This window comes from Carettochelys insculpta, chromosome 18 (genome assembly GCF_033958435.1).
Source record: "Carettochelys insculpta isolate YL-2023 chromosome 18, ASM3395843v1, whole genome shotgun sequence".
In the NCBI taxonomy this organism is placed as follows: domain Eukaryota; kingdom Metazoa; phylum Chordata; order Testudines; family Carettochelyidae; genus Carettochelys; species Carettochelys insculpta.
The window spans coordinates 1759994-1775969 of record NC_134154.1 but is presented as its reverse complement, the minus strand read 5'-3'; the positions used below and the strand labels follow the sequence as shown (position 1 = coordinate 1775969).

The 15976-nt window shown below is 58.7% G+C and overlaps 1 protein-coding gene across 1 annotated transcript in view; it reads right to left on the bottom strand.

The window, feature by feature from the left end:
* DTX1 (deltex E3 ubiquitin ligase 1) overlaps positions 1-15976 on the bottom strand; it is a 36552-nt gene that overhangs the window by 11478 nt on the left and 9098 nt on the right. Inside the window, exon 2 of the mRNA XM_075012482.1 lies at positions 7974-8655. Within this exon, the coding sequence (XP_074868583.1) occupies positions 7974-8655 (682 nt within the window). The remainder of the gene's footprint in view (positions 1-7973; positions 8656-15976) is intronic.

Genomic DNA, 15976 nt, shown 5'->3' with positions numbered 1-15976 from the left:
ATGGGGATGGATAGATACGGTGTATGGGGATGGACAGATAGATACATAGATAGATAGATAGATACGGTGTATGGGGATGGATAGATACGGTGTATGGGGATGGACAGATAGATACATAGATAGATAGATAGATACGGTGTATGGGGATGGATAGATACGGTGTATGGGGATGGACAGATAGATACATAGATGGACAGATAGATACGGTGTATGGGGATGGATAGATACGGTGTATGGGGATGGACAGATAGATACATAGATAGATAGATAGATACGGTGTATGGGGATGGATAGATACGGTGTATGGGGATGGACAGATAGATACATAGATAGATAGATAGATACGGTGTATGGGGATGGACAGATAGATAGATAGATAGGTGCCTTCTGTAACCAGTGGGTGAGAGGTCACTTGGCTAGCTGACCTCAGTGGGAGCAATGGTAGGGCTCTGCTGCGTGGCTGTGACCGTTTCAGGCCACACTCCCATCTCTGCGGCAGCCCCCAGTGCCCACACGTGGGTCGAAACGGAGGGGCAGACGTGCCCAGGACTGAGTGAAGAGGTGCTGCGCAGGCGTAGCTGAGGGGCAGCCCAGCCGTTGCAGGTGCGCCTGCATACATACAGAGACACACCCCAGCCGAACGCTAACCCTCATGCACCAGGCAGACCATTGCCCTGTAGGCCACGGGCATTTTCCACAGTGCTGGCCACATGAATGGTTTGGTGGCAGCGTCTAACTGTGGGTCTCACAGCGCTGAGGGGGCTAACCTCAGCCCAGCGAGCTCCCCGCTTTATCCCAGATTAGCCCAGCAGGAGAGGGTGCAGGAGAGACTTCCTAGTACTTCCTTGGTGGCGGTGGCAGGACCCCTCTCCCGCTGACGGCTCGTGGGGGCTGATGGGAAAGGGGCTGCGTGCTCTGCCCCCAGCTCTCCACTGGTGGCCTGGGGCCCCTCGCTGCAGCGGGGCTGGGGGTGCCAGGAGACACACCACAGCCGGGGTGAGACTCTGTAAGAGCAACCACCCCTGTCACTGTGGAGCCACCCAAGTGCACTCTGCCGGCTCGCTCTCCTGAGCCACGGGCTGTCCTATGTGCAAAGGCAGCCAAAGGGCAGCATGGGTCTAGCCCCTCCAAGCTCCCTTCTGCAGCGCAGCCCATCCCCAGCATCTGGCACAGGCACAGCAGCCAGGCCTGACCCAGCCCCACACCCAGGCTTGCACTGGAGGAGGGAAATCCACTCCCACCGCTCTGCGGGCACAGCAGTCGCCTGTTCCTTCCAGCAGACCCCAAGGAAGCAAATTCCAGTGGGACGGAGGCTCTGAGCCTGCCCTGCCTGCAGGAGCCGGCTTGTAAAGAACAGGTCTGGCTCCCTACCCCTCTCCCTGCCTACCTCAGCTGCCAGCTCACTCACCCGGCTGCCCGCCAGATCTTCATCCCTGGGACCCAGACCACGGCCTAGTGCGCCACTCCGGAGAGGCGCACCCAGCTCCGGCTGGCTGCAAATCAGGTGGCTTTACCCAGGGCCTTAACCCCTTCTGCAAAGGGCAGAACGGCACCTCCCCCTCGCTGCCTGGGCGGGGGCATCGGGAAGGGAGCAGCTGCCATCCATTGAGAAAGGAGCATGGGGAAACTATGGACCCCGGACTTGGGTTAGGGTGGCGTGGCTCCTTCCGCGGCGCTCTCGCTACAAGAGCAGGAGGCAGTACATGGGGGCTGGGATGTGTGCGTCTGACCGACTGCTAAACTGGAAGATTTAGAGGCTGGCAGAGGGCAGAGCCGTTTCAAATCACAGAGCAAACCACCGAGGCAAAAGCCAGGCCCCCCAGTGATGTTGCCTGGCACAGTCCCACTGCAACCCAGGGAGTGATTGCACAGGGGAGGAGTGGGCCCTGGACCCAAGCCCCTTTTTACAGACTCCTGTGTTCACCGGACACCGTGGCCTGCAGAGCGACGCACACAGAGAACAGCCCTGGCATGGGCACGTGGGTAACCCTCCCTCTGCCCTGGTGTACATCACCCTCACAACACAGCCATGACCGTACCTGTTGTCCAACCACCACAAGGCCAGGCTTCTCCCTGGAGGCTTTTAACAACCAAATCTGTGCAGGGCTCACAGAGCCCTGCCTTACTCGCTGTTTGCATTGTGAGCGAAAAGACAACCCCAGGCCATATTTTATAATGTGACCACGCAACCCCCAACTGAACAATCGCAGCTACACGCTTGGTTGTGCATTCTGAACTTCCTGGGAGCAGGGACTGTACTTCCCACTATGTCTTCCCCATCAGCAGCTGTCCAAAATCCTCCCTGAGCCAGAGCTGAGCTTCCCAGTGCTGCCTTGCCCCCTTCCAGACTGTGCAGTGGCTAGCTGTAAACACCTGACCCCAGGAACAGAGGGCCTGGGAGGTAGCACCAAGCTGCCTTGGACAAGCAGGGAGTTGAAAGGAAGTGAAGGGAGGAGAGAGAAAAGTGGTTCTCCTGGGTCTCTGAGGACAGGACAAGGAGCAATGGGCTTAAACAGCAGCGAGGCCGGTCTAGGCTGGACATCAGGAAAAGCTTCCCAACTGCCAGGGTGGTGAAAGACAGGAACAAATTGCCTGGGCAGGCAGCGGAATCTCCCTCACTGGAGAGAGTGAAGAGCAGGTTAGACGGACGCCTATCGGGGATGGTCTAGCTGGCGCTTGATCCTGCCGTGAGGACGGGGGGCTGGACTCCACCACCTCGAGAGCAAGGTGCTGTTCTGTGGGTCTGTGATAGGAGGCAAGCGGGGTTTCTATTTCCCTCCCGCTGCTACTTCCCGGGGCAGAGGAGAGGGGGTTTCTTGGCCCACATGGAGACCCAGATGAAGACCCAGAATGCCTTCAGCTCCTGGGCCAGGGGAAAGCAGGGCCAAAGGGAACCCCGGGCCCCTCCAAGGCCCCCCGGACCGAACACTTAGCCACTGGCCACGGTCACAATGGGAACCAAAATCCCCAAGCCCTCAGCCCTGCAGCTGTCTCTCTCTGAGCCAGTCAAGTCACCCTGCTGGGACACTGTCACTCCAGCCCCTCCCACAGGCACGAACATGGCGAGAGGTGTTAGACGGGCCTCGCCTGGTGGGATGAGCCAGGCTCTGGGCTCTCCTATTCCTACCTGTCCATCTCGAGTAGCCATGGGCTGCACGGCTCCGCACATCAGACCGCCCCGGAGCTGCTCGCAGCGCAAGGGAAGCGAAAGCGCAGAGGCACCGAGAGGAAGGAAACTCACAGCAGGTGGTAGCTTTGGGCAGGCACAGTCCAGTCCCTGCATTTCGCTGCAGTGCTTTACTTGCTCTCCGAGGGGCAGCCGGCTTCGTCCGTATCTGTGCAAGACCGGGCAAGCAGCCCTGGAGCAGCCTAGAGACTAAACGGGTTATGTAGTGGGCAGTGAGATTCGTGGGCAGGGCCCACCCCTTCAGATTCTGGAGCAGCACTGAGAAATCAGGGACATAAAAGGCAAGGCGGGAGGGGGGCTGGATTTTTCAGTTCTGCTCCATGACCCAATGGAGTGGGTCTTTCCCACGAACACTCGTGACCCAACCCAGAAAACAGTCGGTCCTTAAGGTGCTGCAGAACCGCTTGCTTGGTTTGCTCGCAGCTCAGCAACGCCCTCCAAAGCTCTCCCTCGTTCTGCAGCTCCCACGTGCTCTTGCTTCATACGAGCCCTTGTGTGCCCAGCACCGAACAAACACTGAGCAAGACGCGTGCTCCCAGCGCCAAGAGGAGGAAGAGCTGTTGGCACTGAAGGAAAACACTGGCAGAAGCATAAATGGGGATAACTGGCCACGGGTGAGCAGAGGCTGGCAAGGAGAAGATTGCTCTGCCCATCAGAGGAGTCAGGTGCTGGACCAGCCCTGTACAAGTAGGGACAAGCTGAGATTTGTGCAGGGCTGAGCTGATGCGCCAGGACACCCGAGGAAGGAGAACTGCAGAAAGGGATCTCAGGGTCCTAGTGGGCCACAAGCCGAGGAGCAGTCAACAGTGGGAGGCTGTTGCAAAAAGCAAACAGGACTGTGCAATGGTTTTGAGGAGCGCTGTGAGCAAGACACGAGGAGCCATTCTCCCGCTCTGCTCTGCTCTGCTCTGCTCTGCGCGGATTAGGCCTCAGCCGGAGCACTGCCTCCAGTTCTGGGCCCACACTGTAGGAAAGATGTGGAAAAATTGGAGAAGATCCTGAGAAGAGCCACGAAAGTGATGCAAGGGCTAGGAAATGTGACCTGCGAGAGGAGACTAAATGACTTGGGTTGGTTTAGTTTGGCCAAGAGGAGGCTGAGAGGGGACGTGACAGACGCTTTCAAGTACCTGACAGGGTGTTACATGGGAGAGGGAGGAAGATTGGTCTCCTTGGCTGCTGAAAATAGGACAAAAGCAATGGGCTTAAATTGCAGCAAGGGAGGTTTAGGTTGGACATCAGGAAAATCTTCCTGTCAGGGTGGTTAAACACTGGCGTAATTGCCTGGGGTGGTTGCGGAATCGCCACCACTGGAGAGATGTAAGAGCCGGGGGGATACACATCTAACAGGAATGGTGCCTGGCCGGGGGACTGGACTTGAAGACCCCTCGAGGGCCCTTCCCGCTCCAGTGTTCTCTGGTGGGGATGCCTGTGACAGCAGGGGCTGGGCTCAATGACCCCGGAGGGTCCTCCAAGCCCTAGCCCCCCTTCTTCAGGCGGGAACAGCAGGGGCTGCTGCAGGCAGAGGGGAGAATGCTGCTGCGCCCAGGAGCAGGCGAGCCAGGGGCTCTAGGGCTCAGGCGAGAGACGGAGTGTCTGGACCCCTGTGGGGGGGCAGCTCAGGCAGGAGGAGTATCGGTCCAGCAGTGGGTAAGGACCCGGGACGAGCACTGCAGTGATGCCAGAGCTGGCCAGGGGTGCTGGCCCAGCTTCTGGCGGCTTTCACTGGCGTGGCCCTTCCAGCTTTCTCAGCACAAACCCGTGAAAAGCGCCCACCAGCTCTCCTGTTCCAGATGTGACAACAGGTTCCCCACCCAAACACCTGGGGGGTCATGGCCCCCCTGCACCTTGCCACTGGGACGTTTCTCAGAGGCGTCAGTGCAGCACCCAGCACTAGACACTTCCCCCAGGCAGTGCACCCACACGTCTCTGGGCGCGCCAGATCCCTGCAGAAGTGTGTGTGCACCTCCCTGGAAACTTGGCCTCTGCCCTTTCCCCAGTGACTAACCTGTGCAGCACATGGGGGCTTGCAGGGGGCCAGGGACGCCGCCTCGCAGACAGCTCGTCCCAGGCCTCCCCGGAGAAGTCCAGCTGCCAGGCGGCTCCAGGGCCCAAGAAGGGTTCTCCAGGCCCTGGGGCCAGGCACCGAAGCTGCTCTGCTTTCCTTGCAGTGCACTTTCTCACGTCAGCTCTCCTGCTCGTGGGAGGACCACAGGCCCAGCATGATGTCAGCTTACACCCCACCTCAGCTAACCACAGCGGAACAGCCTCTGCACACCACTTCCTGCCCTGCAGAGCAGCTGGGGCCCAGGCATGCAGCACGCGCGAGAGAGAATCGGGAGAGACATTCAAGGCTGATTTCGGTAACCTGGGGCCCTTCCCCCAGGCGTCAGCACTCCTGTATGCCAAGGCCTGTGCAGGCACGAGGGTCACTCGCTCCCATTCTGCCTGCACTGAGCACCGTCCTGAGCTCCCCTGCGCTGCACGAGGCCTGCTCGCCAGCCATGCCCCCGCCAGCGGGACAGCGCAACCCAACCTGGGGCCTCTGGAGCTCAGCGCAGGAGCCCCTGCAGTGTGAGCAACAAGCCACTGGCTGCCTCTGTATAAGGGCAGAGGTGTCACCCCGGGGCACTGGCCTGCCCCCAGCAGGAGGCTGCAAACCTGGTGACACAGGGAGGCGGCAAACACAGCGCCAGCTCTGCCCTGGGCAGCTGCGTAGCTGGAAGCAACGGCTCTGCCACCGACTCACCTGGCCGGCCACACCGAGGGAGATCGACCTCCCTCACTCCTCGCGCGGCCGGGTCGGTTTCCTGCCGCCCCGCCATGCAGGTGACATCGAACCCTGCAAGGTGGACCCAGAGTGCAGCTGAGCCCTCAGCCTGCGCTCGCGAGACTCTGGCCTGCCTGGCCTGCCGAGGGGCTGAGACTCACCCGCCGCTGCCTCGCCCCTGGTTCTACAACTGTGACCCCCCCGGGCGCGAGGCCCTCGGCTGTGCACATCGGCTTCCTCTGGCAGCTGGCGCCAGCTGGGGAGCCGGCCCTGGCGCTTCATTCCTGGGGGCAGGCCAGGAACCAGCTTCTACCTTGTACAACCACAGAGCGTCTTACATGGGCACAGGTATCCCCAGGCCAGGGCCATCCGGTTCGCACCCACCCCCAGTGCCCAGGCTTGGGGCCCAGGGCAACTCCCCCACCGCACGTATCACCCTACTCTGGCCCTGCCTGCCCGCCCCTTGCCAAAGCACCCAGCCTCAGGAAACATGAGCAGAGGACCACGGGGGGCCTGGCATGGGACGGCAACAGGGCAGGGGGAGCTGCAGCAGCCCAGCAGAGCGCCTGGGGGCCAGGGCCCTGCCTCCGACTGCCGCAGGGACACAGAGAGCAGCCGGCTGGCAGCGGGTGGTAGGACAGGGCCGGTAATCCCCCAGCCCAGCTTTGGGGTGGCTGCCACAGGGTCTGGGGTCACTGCCCCAAACCATCCTATGGAAGGGCCAGCTCTGCCCAAGGCCTCTGCATTGCCTCGAGCAAGCTCCCCTGGGACAGCCAAGGCCAGACTGGGGGCCGGGCTGAGCTGCCAGGGCTTCGAGGGTCCCAGAGGGCAGCCCAGCTCCCCCCTGCGCATGGCTAGTCCCTCCCAGTACGTTCCCCAGGCTGCGCCTGGTGGGGCCTGTTCTGCCCAGACAGGGCTGGGGACACAGCACCGAGGAGAGGAGAACAGGCTCACATCCGCTAGGTTACACTCATTACAGACTTCCAGGGCTGGAAGGGGCCTCAGGAGGTCATTGGGTCCAGTCCCCTGCCCACAGCAGGATCAACCCCAACTAAATCATCCCAGCCAGGGCTGTGTCACACCAGGACTTAAAAATCTCCAGGGATGGAGCTTCCACCACCTCTCTGGGTAACACATTCCAGTGCTTCACCACCTCCTGGTGCTTGTCAGTCCCAGGGCAGCTCCGGCCCTTCGCCTCCCTTCCCACCCTTGCACCAGCCACCCAGGCCTGTTACAGTTCCCTTTGGAAAGCCATTCACAGGCTCACGCCTGCTTTGTGCATGGGGCGTGGGACAGTTGTGTAGCACCAAGTGGTGCCTGGACCAGGCTCCGGGGAGCTGCGTGGGCCTTGTGGAGGACGCCAGGCTCCCTGACAACGCCCACGCCCCATGCACAAAGTGGAGCTCCTCCAGGGAGCCATTAGTGAGGCAGGTGCCTCTTGGGAGAGGACGGAAGCCTGGGACATGCAGCACCTGACCCGAGAGCACAGCGTGTGCACAGTAAAGGGCGTGCAACTTCCCTCGCTCCCCCCCCCGGAGATTTGCTCAGTGACGACACAGAACTTCCATGCCAGCTTTGGGAACGGCTGGGTCACCCAGGGCAGGGCTAGGCAGCGGCAGTGGAGCACCATCAAGGTGGGTGAACCATGAAAACTAAATCCCACCGGGGAGGGGGGTCCTTCCACGCCAGCGCTGGGCTCCGCTGGCCACGGAGCAGAGAGAACCCCTGGCCCCTGGTTCTCCCTTTACCTACTCCAGCCTGACCCAGTGTTACTCCTGATTTACGCTGGTGTGAGAGAGAGAATTGAGCCTCACGCCTGAAGGGTCGTCAGCCAGCCAGGAGCGTGCGGCTGCTCCGGATGGAAGCTGAGGGTCCGGAGGGCAACGGGGCCAAGGACACCAAACTACACAAGCATGCGAGCCCTGTGTCGCCATTCCGGGCAATTCTCACAGCCCTGGAATGCGACGTCTGCCCGCCGGCAGCCACCCCCGTGCTCACCACTGCGGTACAGCTCCTTACCCTGGCGGGATGGAGGCCCTGGCGCTGAGCACCGCGACCCGCTGCGTGCCCGGCCTGTTCAGGTTGTTCTGCCCGGGCAGATGGGTGCCGGTGGGCGCGCTCTGGCTTCGGGAGAAGGTGGTGACCTGCGTACCGCTAGGAGACCGGACCTGCTCCATCTTGGCTGTCCCCCCGTTCGGCAAGGTGCCGGCAGACCACAGGGCTGTCCCATTGAATGTGTTGCTCTGCCTTACCGCCAGGGGCCCGCTGCCATTGCCGGCATACACCTTCCTCCGCTGCGAGGCCAGGATGGCGTTGGAGGCGGCCCGGGTGCTGTTGACCAGCAGGCACTGTTGGCAGGAACAGGGCTGCCCCGAGCTGTTGCCCACAGGCCAGGACTGGGACTTGGGGATGGAGCCCATGGTGAGCGGGTACGCCAGGTCCATGCGGCGCCGGAGCCGGCGCTTGCGCTGAGTCTGCCGGTTGACCTGTGACATGCTGTTGAAGTAGATCAGGTAGCAGAAGCCCAGCGAGGAGAGATCCAGCCACGGGTGCTGCTTCTCGTAGGCGTTCTGGATGGTGATGCAGATGTCCATGTCGTAGGGGGTCCAGGACCTGCTGTCATTCTCCCACTCCCACACGATCCCCTTGCCGGGGGCGGAGGAGGGGTCGTAGAAGTTCCTCCTCACCGGACGCATGGTCCCTGGGGGGAGAAGACAGAGAGGGGGCGGTGAGCGGCCTCCGCAGGGGCCAGCTGGCACGTGGAACGGAGCCCGGCGGGGACACCCTGCAAACACACCCATGGATGGTCCCTTCCCGAGCCTCTTCCCAGCCACCCCCCTGGGCTTCACATCCCAACCAGGGCCACCTCCTCAGTGGTGTAAATCCGCACTCACTTCAATGCCGCAATGCCGATTTACACCTGCTGTAATTCTGGCCCTCTAGATTTATTGGAAGCAAAGCTCATGTCTAGTGTTACAAACGGCTACCCCCTGAGCCCACCCACCTCTCGCCCAAGTACCTGGCTTTACTCCAGCATAAGGCAGAGGAGAATCCGACTTGCTGAACCCACCACCTTCCAAGCTGGGGGCAGGGCGGTTGCCTTGGACAACCAGCCCGAGGATGTAGTGCCAGGCACCGAGGTCAGGCCAGGCCGGGGCAGAACCCGGATCCCCCACCCCAGTGGGCCCCAGCTGTGAGCTGGACGGACCATCCATGAGACATCTCAGTGCTTGTCCAGCCAGCTGACCAGGAGCCAGGTGATGCTGCGTTGTGGGGTTCAGTGCCTGAGTCCCAGGACATGGGCTGGGCGGACTCACTGCACGTGAGCTACTGAACTGCTGGCACTTGGCCCCAGCTGGCGTCGGGGAGCAGCCTGGGCCAGGCTCCGGTTCCCCATTACTCCGGGAAGCCCTCAAACAGCACAAGCCATCAGCCGCAGAGCTGGGAGTGGGATGGCGTTTGGGCCACAGCCTGGGCCCCGGGCCAGCCCTGAGCTTTGCCAACCCTGGGAACCAAGGTCCACCACGATCAGAAAGCGCGTCTCGTCCGGCTCGGAATGGTCTCACTGCAGCTTTCCGCCGCAGGGTCACCCCCCGGCCTGCCCCGCGAGACCGAAGGGCCCAGGAGTAGCTGTTTGGTCCCCGGGGAGACACGCACAGATGGTGATCAAGTCCCCTCTTCCCCTTCTCTTTGGGCGTGGCTGCAAGAACAGCCCCATGGGCCAGGCCAGCTGCAGGGCTGAAATTAGGGTCTGAGCAGTCCCAGACATGGGGTTCATTCTGCCCCTGCTGGCCTCCAGCTGCAGCTCCTGGGCTCTCCTCCCAACTGTCACCCGCAGCTTTCCGAAGGAGTTTGTGCAGCAGAGCTCTGCTGGGACAGCTGCACCAGAGCTAGCGCCAGCCTGAGCACCCTTCCGTTTTCGACCCCTTGGGCCAGGGTGGGCAAGGTACGGCCAGCCTGCCAAGCCTTTTAATCTGGCCCAGGGCTAGCTCCTACACTGGGGAGGGGGCGAGCTTCAGGTGCCTCCCCCACCAAAGCCCCCCAGCTCCCATTGGCTGGGTTCACACCTCTCCTCCACCCCTGCTAAATCTCTCGCCTCCCATTGGCTGGGTTCATGCCTCCCCTCCACCCCAGCAAAATCTCTCAGCTCCCATTGGCTGGGTTCACGCCTCTCCTCGACCCCAGCAAAATCTCTCAGCTCTCATTGGCTGGGTTCACACCTCTCCTCCACCCCAGCTAAATCTCTCAGCTCCCATTGGCCAGGCAATAAGAGTTGAGAGATTCTGCTGGGGGGAGGCATGAAAGCAGCCAATGAGAGCTCAGAGATTGTTCTAGGGGCAGGGCAGTTCACCACAATTTCTCAGCCCCCATTGGCTGATTCCCAAGCCCTGCAGATGGATTAAAGCAGACCCCAGACCCCACGTGCCCTCCAAAAAAAGTGCAGCCCTTGACTGCACACCAAACTCTTGGAGTGGCCCTCTACCGAACAGAGTGCGCCCCCCCGGCCTCAGGCCCTGCCTTCCAGGCGTGGAGCTGCTCTGCAGAGCAGAAGAGTGGCCAAGCTTATGGCGCCAGCCTCGTGTGCCGGCGATCTGGCAGGGAGTCTCCACTCTGCACAGACTGCCTCTGGCCGCGGGCAGGGCACTGAGGCCCAGAACCCCAAAGGGCTCTGATGGGAGCAGGCACTTGCCTCGGCGCCCAGGGCGCAGGTAGTCACGCCTTGTGGTCTGTGGGGGCCGGGCCCAGGACTGAGGGTCAGAATGAGAGCGGGGCCAAGGGGCGAGCCAGAGTCGGGGGGATGCAGGGAGAGAGTCGCAGCCATGGCTGGGACAAGCAGGAACAGCGAATGCTCCCAGCAGCCCCTGACCTCTGCCGCTGCATCCTCCAGCCAGCCAGGCAGGGTAGCCAGGTTCGCACCTTCCCACCCGCCAGCTCCACTCATGGGTTTGTGGGTTTGCTGGAAGACCAGCCTTACACACCCTATGCTGTGGGCTGGGAAGGTGCGGGGAAGAGGCCCCTGATGATCCCCAGTTAAACCAGCTGGTCTCCCCACAGCACAGGCACAGAGCTGGGCGTCACAGCCCACAGCAGAGCAACACAGACACTGAGAGCAGCTCAGCTCTGGGAAGGCTCCGTCACAGGGACTTGACCCAGCAGCCAGGTGCACAGCCCCGCTGGGAGCAGAGCCCCAGAGAAATCTGTCTGACTCTGGATAAACATTTGTATGGAGCAAACTCCTCAGCTACTCACTTCCTTTGTCAATGAGAGAGATGTATGCAGCTCCTGTCCCCCCTTGCCCCAATGGTGCAGCAAACCCTCGACTTAAGGGACTGACCGAGGGAAGGGGTGTCCATCAATGCCCAAATCCAAATCTGCAGCATGTCAGCACACGCCAGCTGGCCGCACCCCTGCCCCATCCCTGGCGGGAGGTGCTCGTGGTGCTGCAGCGGTGGCGGCCCAGCCGCGGTGGCAGTTCCTCCAGCCCCAGCCGAGGCTCCAGTGAGTGCCCCTCAGTTTCCCCACCACTCAGAGTCACGTTAACCCAAGATACATGCACTTGAGTTGCGGGTATCTCAGGGATCTACTGTACAGTGCGAAGTGGAGCTGTGAGCCCAGGTGGCCCTGCTCCTGGAACTTGGCCCAAACACGGCTGAGGTTGCAGAAATCCACCTGCGGAAGAGGCATGAGGCACAGGCCAGGCACACACATACCAGAGCACCTGGGTACCAACTACTGGCTGTAAACAACAGGCACACGCTGGCCCAGGTTCAGGATGACGACAGGAGGGACAGTGAGGTTTTGACTGAACCACTCCTACAATGCTATGGGTGGCACCCAGCTTCATCAGAGGGTGGCCCCTGACATGCCAGGAGCAATGGGTAGCTGGTGTGCATCCCATATAAAGATGGGTCTCCAAGTGGCTGTCCTTGTCCAGCTTAGGAGGTAAGTAAGCATGTCCCTAAAACCCCTCCTGGGACATGACAGGTCTGGGCTGGCAGGTGGCCAGCAAGGGAGGGCCGTGTGAATTGAGAATGTGGAGTGGAGGGGAAATGTAAAGTCATTTGTAAGGCTAGGGCAGAGAAGGAGCCTTGAAATGTGGATTACTGCGAGCTATACCCACAGTTGGGAAGCGGTTAAGACAGCCCCCATGGAACTGGTAGGGTGATTAACAAACACAAGAGAAGTATTAAAAGCAGCAGAAGCCTCAAAGGCCTGGAATGCTGGGTCGCGAGCAACCCCGAGACAGCAAGCGCAGACAGACCAGAACACTACATTGGAAACTGCTGTAGGAAACCTATGGAAAAGGGACGTGCCATCCTCGGCTATAAATACTGGGGGTCAGCAGCAGGGTTCAGGTAGCTCCCCTGTGCCAGAGGAACGCAGACAGAAATGGGAAAAGGCAGCCCTAGATAAATTATAAGATGAGCCAAGGTCCACTGCATCACAACCCCACCCATATGACAAACGCTGGGTTCCACTAAATTTACCCAGGCCCAAGCACACGCACAGAAGGAAACGCAGCAGACAATACTTTCACTGGACTGAGAAACGGATCGTTAAAAAGGTGGAACAGTTCACAGTGCACATGAGAAGAGAAGAGCTGCGACTTGGTGGCAGGGGAGGGAATAAAAAAGAATTTCAAAGTGAAAAACTGCAATGAAGCAGGTTAACACCTAGAATCGATGCACTGACACTCGGAGTGGCCACAAGATGGTGAGTGGCAGCACGAGGGGCTCTCCGCAATCCATCCGGCGTGCAGACAAAAGTAACAGAGACTGGGGACCAGAGCTGCTAACTAGACTCACTTTCAGATCCGGCTCCAGAATCTGATGGAGTGGATCTTACCCACGAAAGCTCATTACCTAATCAATACAACTGATATTCTCCAAAGTGCTGCAGTGCCGCTTGTTTATCTTGACAGAGTTAATCTCTCTCGGCTCAGATCCTGCCAGCTTCCTAAACTGCTTTTCACTGTTTTTCCCCAACTCTCCACACTTTGACTCTCTCAGTGTGAAAAGTTAAAAGAGTTTTTCCAGCAATCTCCAAAAAACGAAGCAATTAAAAACAGAATAAAACAAGATAAAAACTTCAAAGAAATTCAATCAAATAATTATTTTAACCCCTCACGAACGCAAAATTACTCTAAACTTTCTAAGCAACAGAAATGTAGACTCTGCTTCTAACCCTAACCACTGACTAATACTTTCTTATTTCAGCATAGCAGAGTTTTAAAACAGAGGCAATACAAAGTAATGGGAAATGCTTTAAGTTACTAAATAAAAACAACAAATTTGGCAAATATTCATATAAATTGTACCCATTTGTATTACAAGTGTGAAATGAGCAGGTAATCAATCATTTGCAGCGGGGTAAAAATAAAAGCGCACAAAAGGCCAGATTGAAACAGCAGAAGACTGAAACGGCCCTTATTTTTAGGCAAGTTTTAAGTCATTTTACAGCTGTGACTAAAATTACAATTTGAAAGTAAAAGTGTCTAAAGTTACGTGTTTAGCTCGTGTTTTTAAACTGGTGCTGCTAACTTGAAATAATGAACGACAAAGCGCAAAATGACAGTGACACTGATAATGATAATTACTCCAGCCAGGACAGTCAGGCATTGAGAACTCACTACTCCAAAAGCTTTTCAGTGGCATGGCAGACTTCAACGAGACAGGCAATTCCACAGCACACCCACTTTTTTCAGCTGAATGGGTTGCTCATAAACCTCACCTTTACTTACCTTTACTATGGTTAAGATCTCTCTAGAGAGGTTTGCAACACAGTAATGCAGACGAGAAGCTAACCAAGGATCCAATGGGACGTTGAGAAACCAAGTAATGGCTGAAAGAGTCAGTGTTACTCAATAACTCGTGGGTGGGGGCCGGAGGTGGCTCCAGAGAGCAGGCTCCCCTCCCCGCCAGCCCGCTGGAGCCGGGACAGGGCATTTAAACAACATCCCAGCTCCAAAAAGCTCCCTCCCTCCTTACCACAGCGGGGAGGGGACAGGGGCTCCCATCCAGCTCATTCAGGCTGGGAAGCAGCATTTCAGCTGCCTCGGCGTGAACGGGTTCCAGTGGGGTTGGCACTTCTCCCTGTGGCAGCTCTGCAAAGGACCACCATGAGGGAAAACTGACAGAGCCTGTGCCAGCTGGGACTCAGGCAGCCTGGCTGCTTAGGCCCCACCTGGTGTGGGGATTGTCAATTCCCCCCCACTCCCCCCGGGGTGGCTCTTTACAGAGCTCCCGTGAGGGACACTGAGGACATTTCAGAGCACGCCAGCGTGTCACAGCACACTGGCTGAAACGCACTGCTCCAGACCGTGCGTGTGCACGTGTCAGAAAGAGAAGATCAGAGAGGAAGCCATGTCAGTCTGTAGCTTCATTTCTTCTCCACTCCCAGTCTCTGTTTAATCCTAAATTGCAGCTCAGAGATTTCTCTCTCTGTTTGATTTCTGAAATTCCTTTGTTCCAGGACTGCCACCCTTAAATCTGCTACTGAGTGCCTACTCTACTGGGGGAACACTCCAATCTCCCTGGACACTCAGTGGCAGATATCAGGGTGACAGTCCTGAAACAAAAAAATTTCAGAAATCAAATGGAGAGAGAAATCTCTGAGCTGCAATTTATTTGCAGATTTGACTCTATTAACCAAGGATTAAACAGAGACTGGGAGTGGCTCGCATCTTACAAAGGCAGCTTCTCTGCCCTGGGTGCTAATATCTCCTCATTAGACTCTGACAAAGGCTCATATCCCCCCGTCTGATCTGACTTGTTTTTTCCTCTTTTAATAAGCACTGTTGATACCAGGCCATTTCCACCTTGCTGAACAGAACTTGTCAGCTCTGGCCCTCCCTCTTACTGGGACCCCACTCTTTAAATACCCCTCTGAAACCCCCTCCCCCACTCATGCATCTTCTGAAGCAGGTCTTTGCCCACGAAAGCTCATGCTCCAAAATATCTGAGAGTCTATAAGGTGCCACAGGACTTCTTGTTGTGTCCAAAAAGAGAAGATGTGTGTGTGAGAGAGGGAGAGAGACCTGAGAAAAGACAGTGTTAGAGCTGCCACCGCTCCCGGACTGGAGGGACCAGCCGCCCTTGCTGCCAACAGCGCTGGCAATCGCAGACAGAGCGTGTGTGTGCGAGCCTACGCAGCGAGTTCCTCATGTCAGGTGTTTCCCCCTCCCCCTCACTCCAGTCCCCGCGCGCCTGGCAGCCGGCAGCTGCCACGGAGCGCTGCAGACCCCTCCCAAGCTGCCTGTGCAGCCAGCTAGCAAGAGGGCCCATTGCTTCTGTGCTGCCAGACTCCCTTTGCCTTTCCTCCCCGCTTGCGCCTGCCGCTGGCTCGGAAGCTGCCGCTGCAGATGGAAGAGCCGCCCGCGTGTGCAATCAATAACCATGTCGGAAGCGTTGGGTTAGCCGCGCGCCCCTCCCTGGAGACTCATGAAGCTAAACAGCCGCACATTAGCAGTTGCTGGGGAGTTTATTTCCAGCCAGGCCGGCTTGGCCAGCATTCTGGCTGCCTGCCCTGCAAGAGGAATGCAGCAGCTTCGACAGGGGCATCCAGCCACGGCTCAGTGTGTGGACAAGGGGAGCAGGTTCGATCCCGCAGTCCCCACCCAGGCAAAGATGCCAGCGAAGCCGGTGGGGCCTTAGCCCCAGGAGTGTAGGACCAGGCCCGCAGCAGGAATCTCGGGGGTGCTTGTTTTGTAAATGAGGACCTTCTCCCGCCATGGCTCTCCAGATAACCCTGCCCCTACCCCACCCCGCTTCCACACAGCCCCCGCGCTCCAGCTGGCCACCCCCAGCCCAGCCCCACGCATGCACTGGAGCTCTGACAGCACACAGGGCATGGGAGACGGGTTCCTGCTGAGATTTCCCAGCCCAGGACAGGCTGGATTGTCTTTCCGAATGAGCCAAGGGCCTGCCCCCGGCCCTGCGAGAGGTTTCTCTTCCCCCAGGCCCACTGCCTTCCCCCCACACCTGCCACACCGTGTCGGCACGGTCGCGGTGACTTGGACGGCG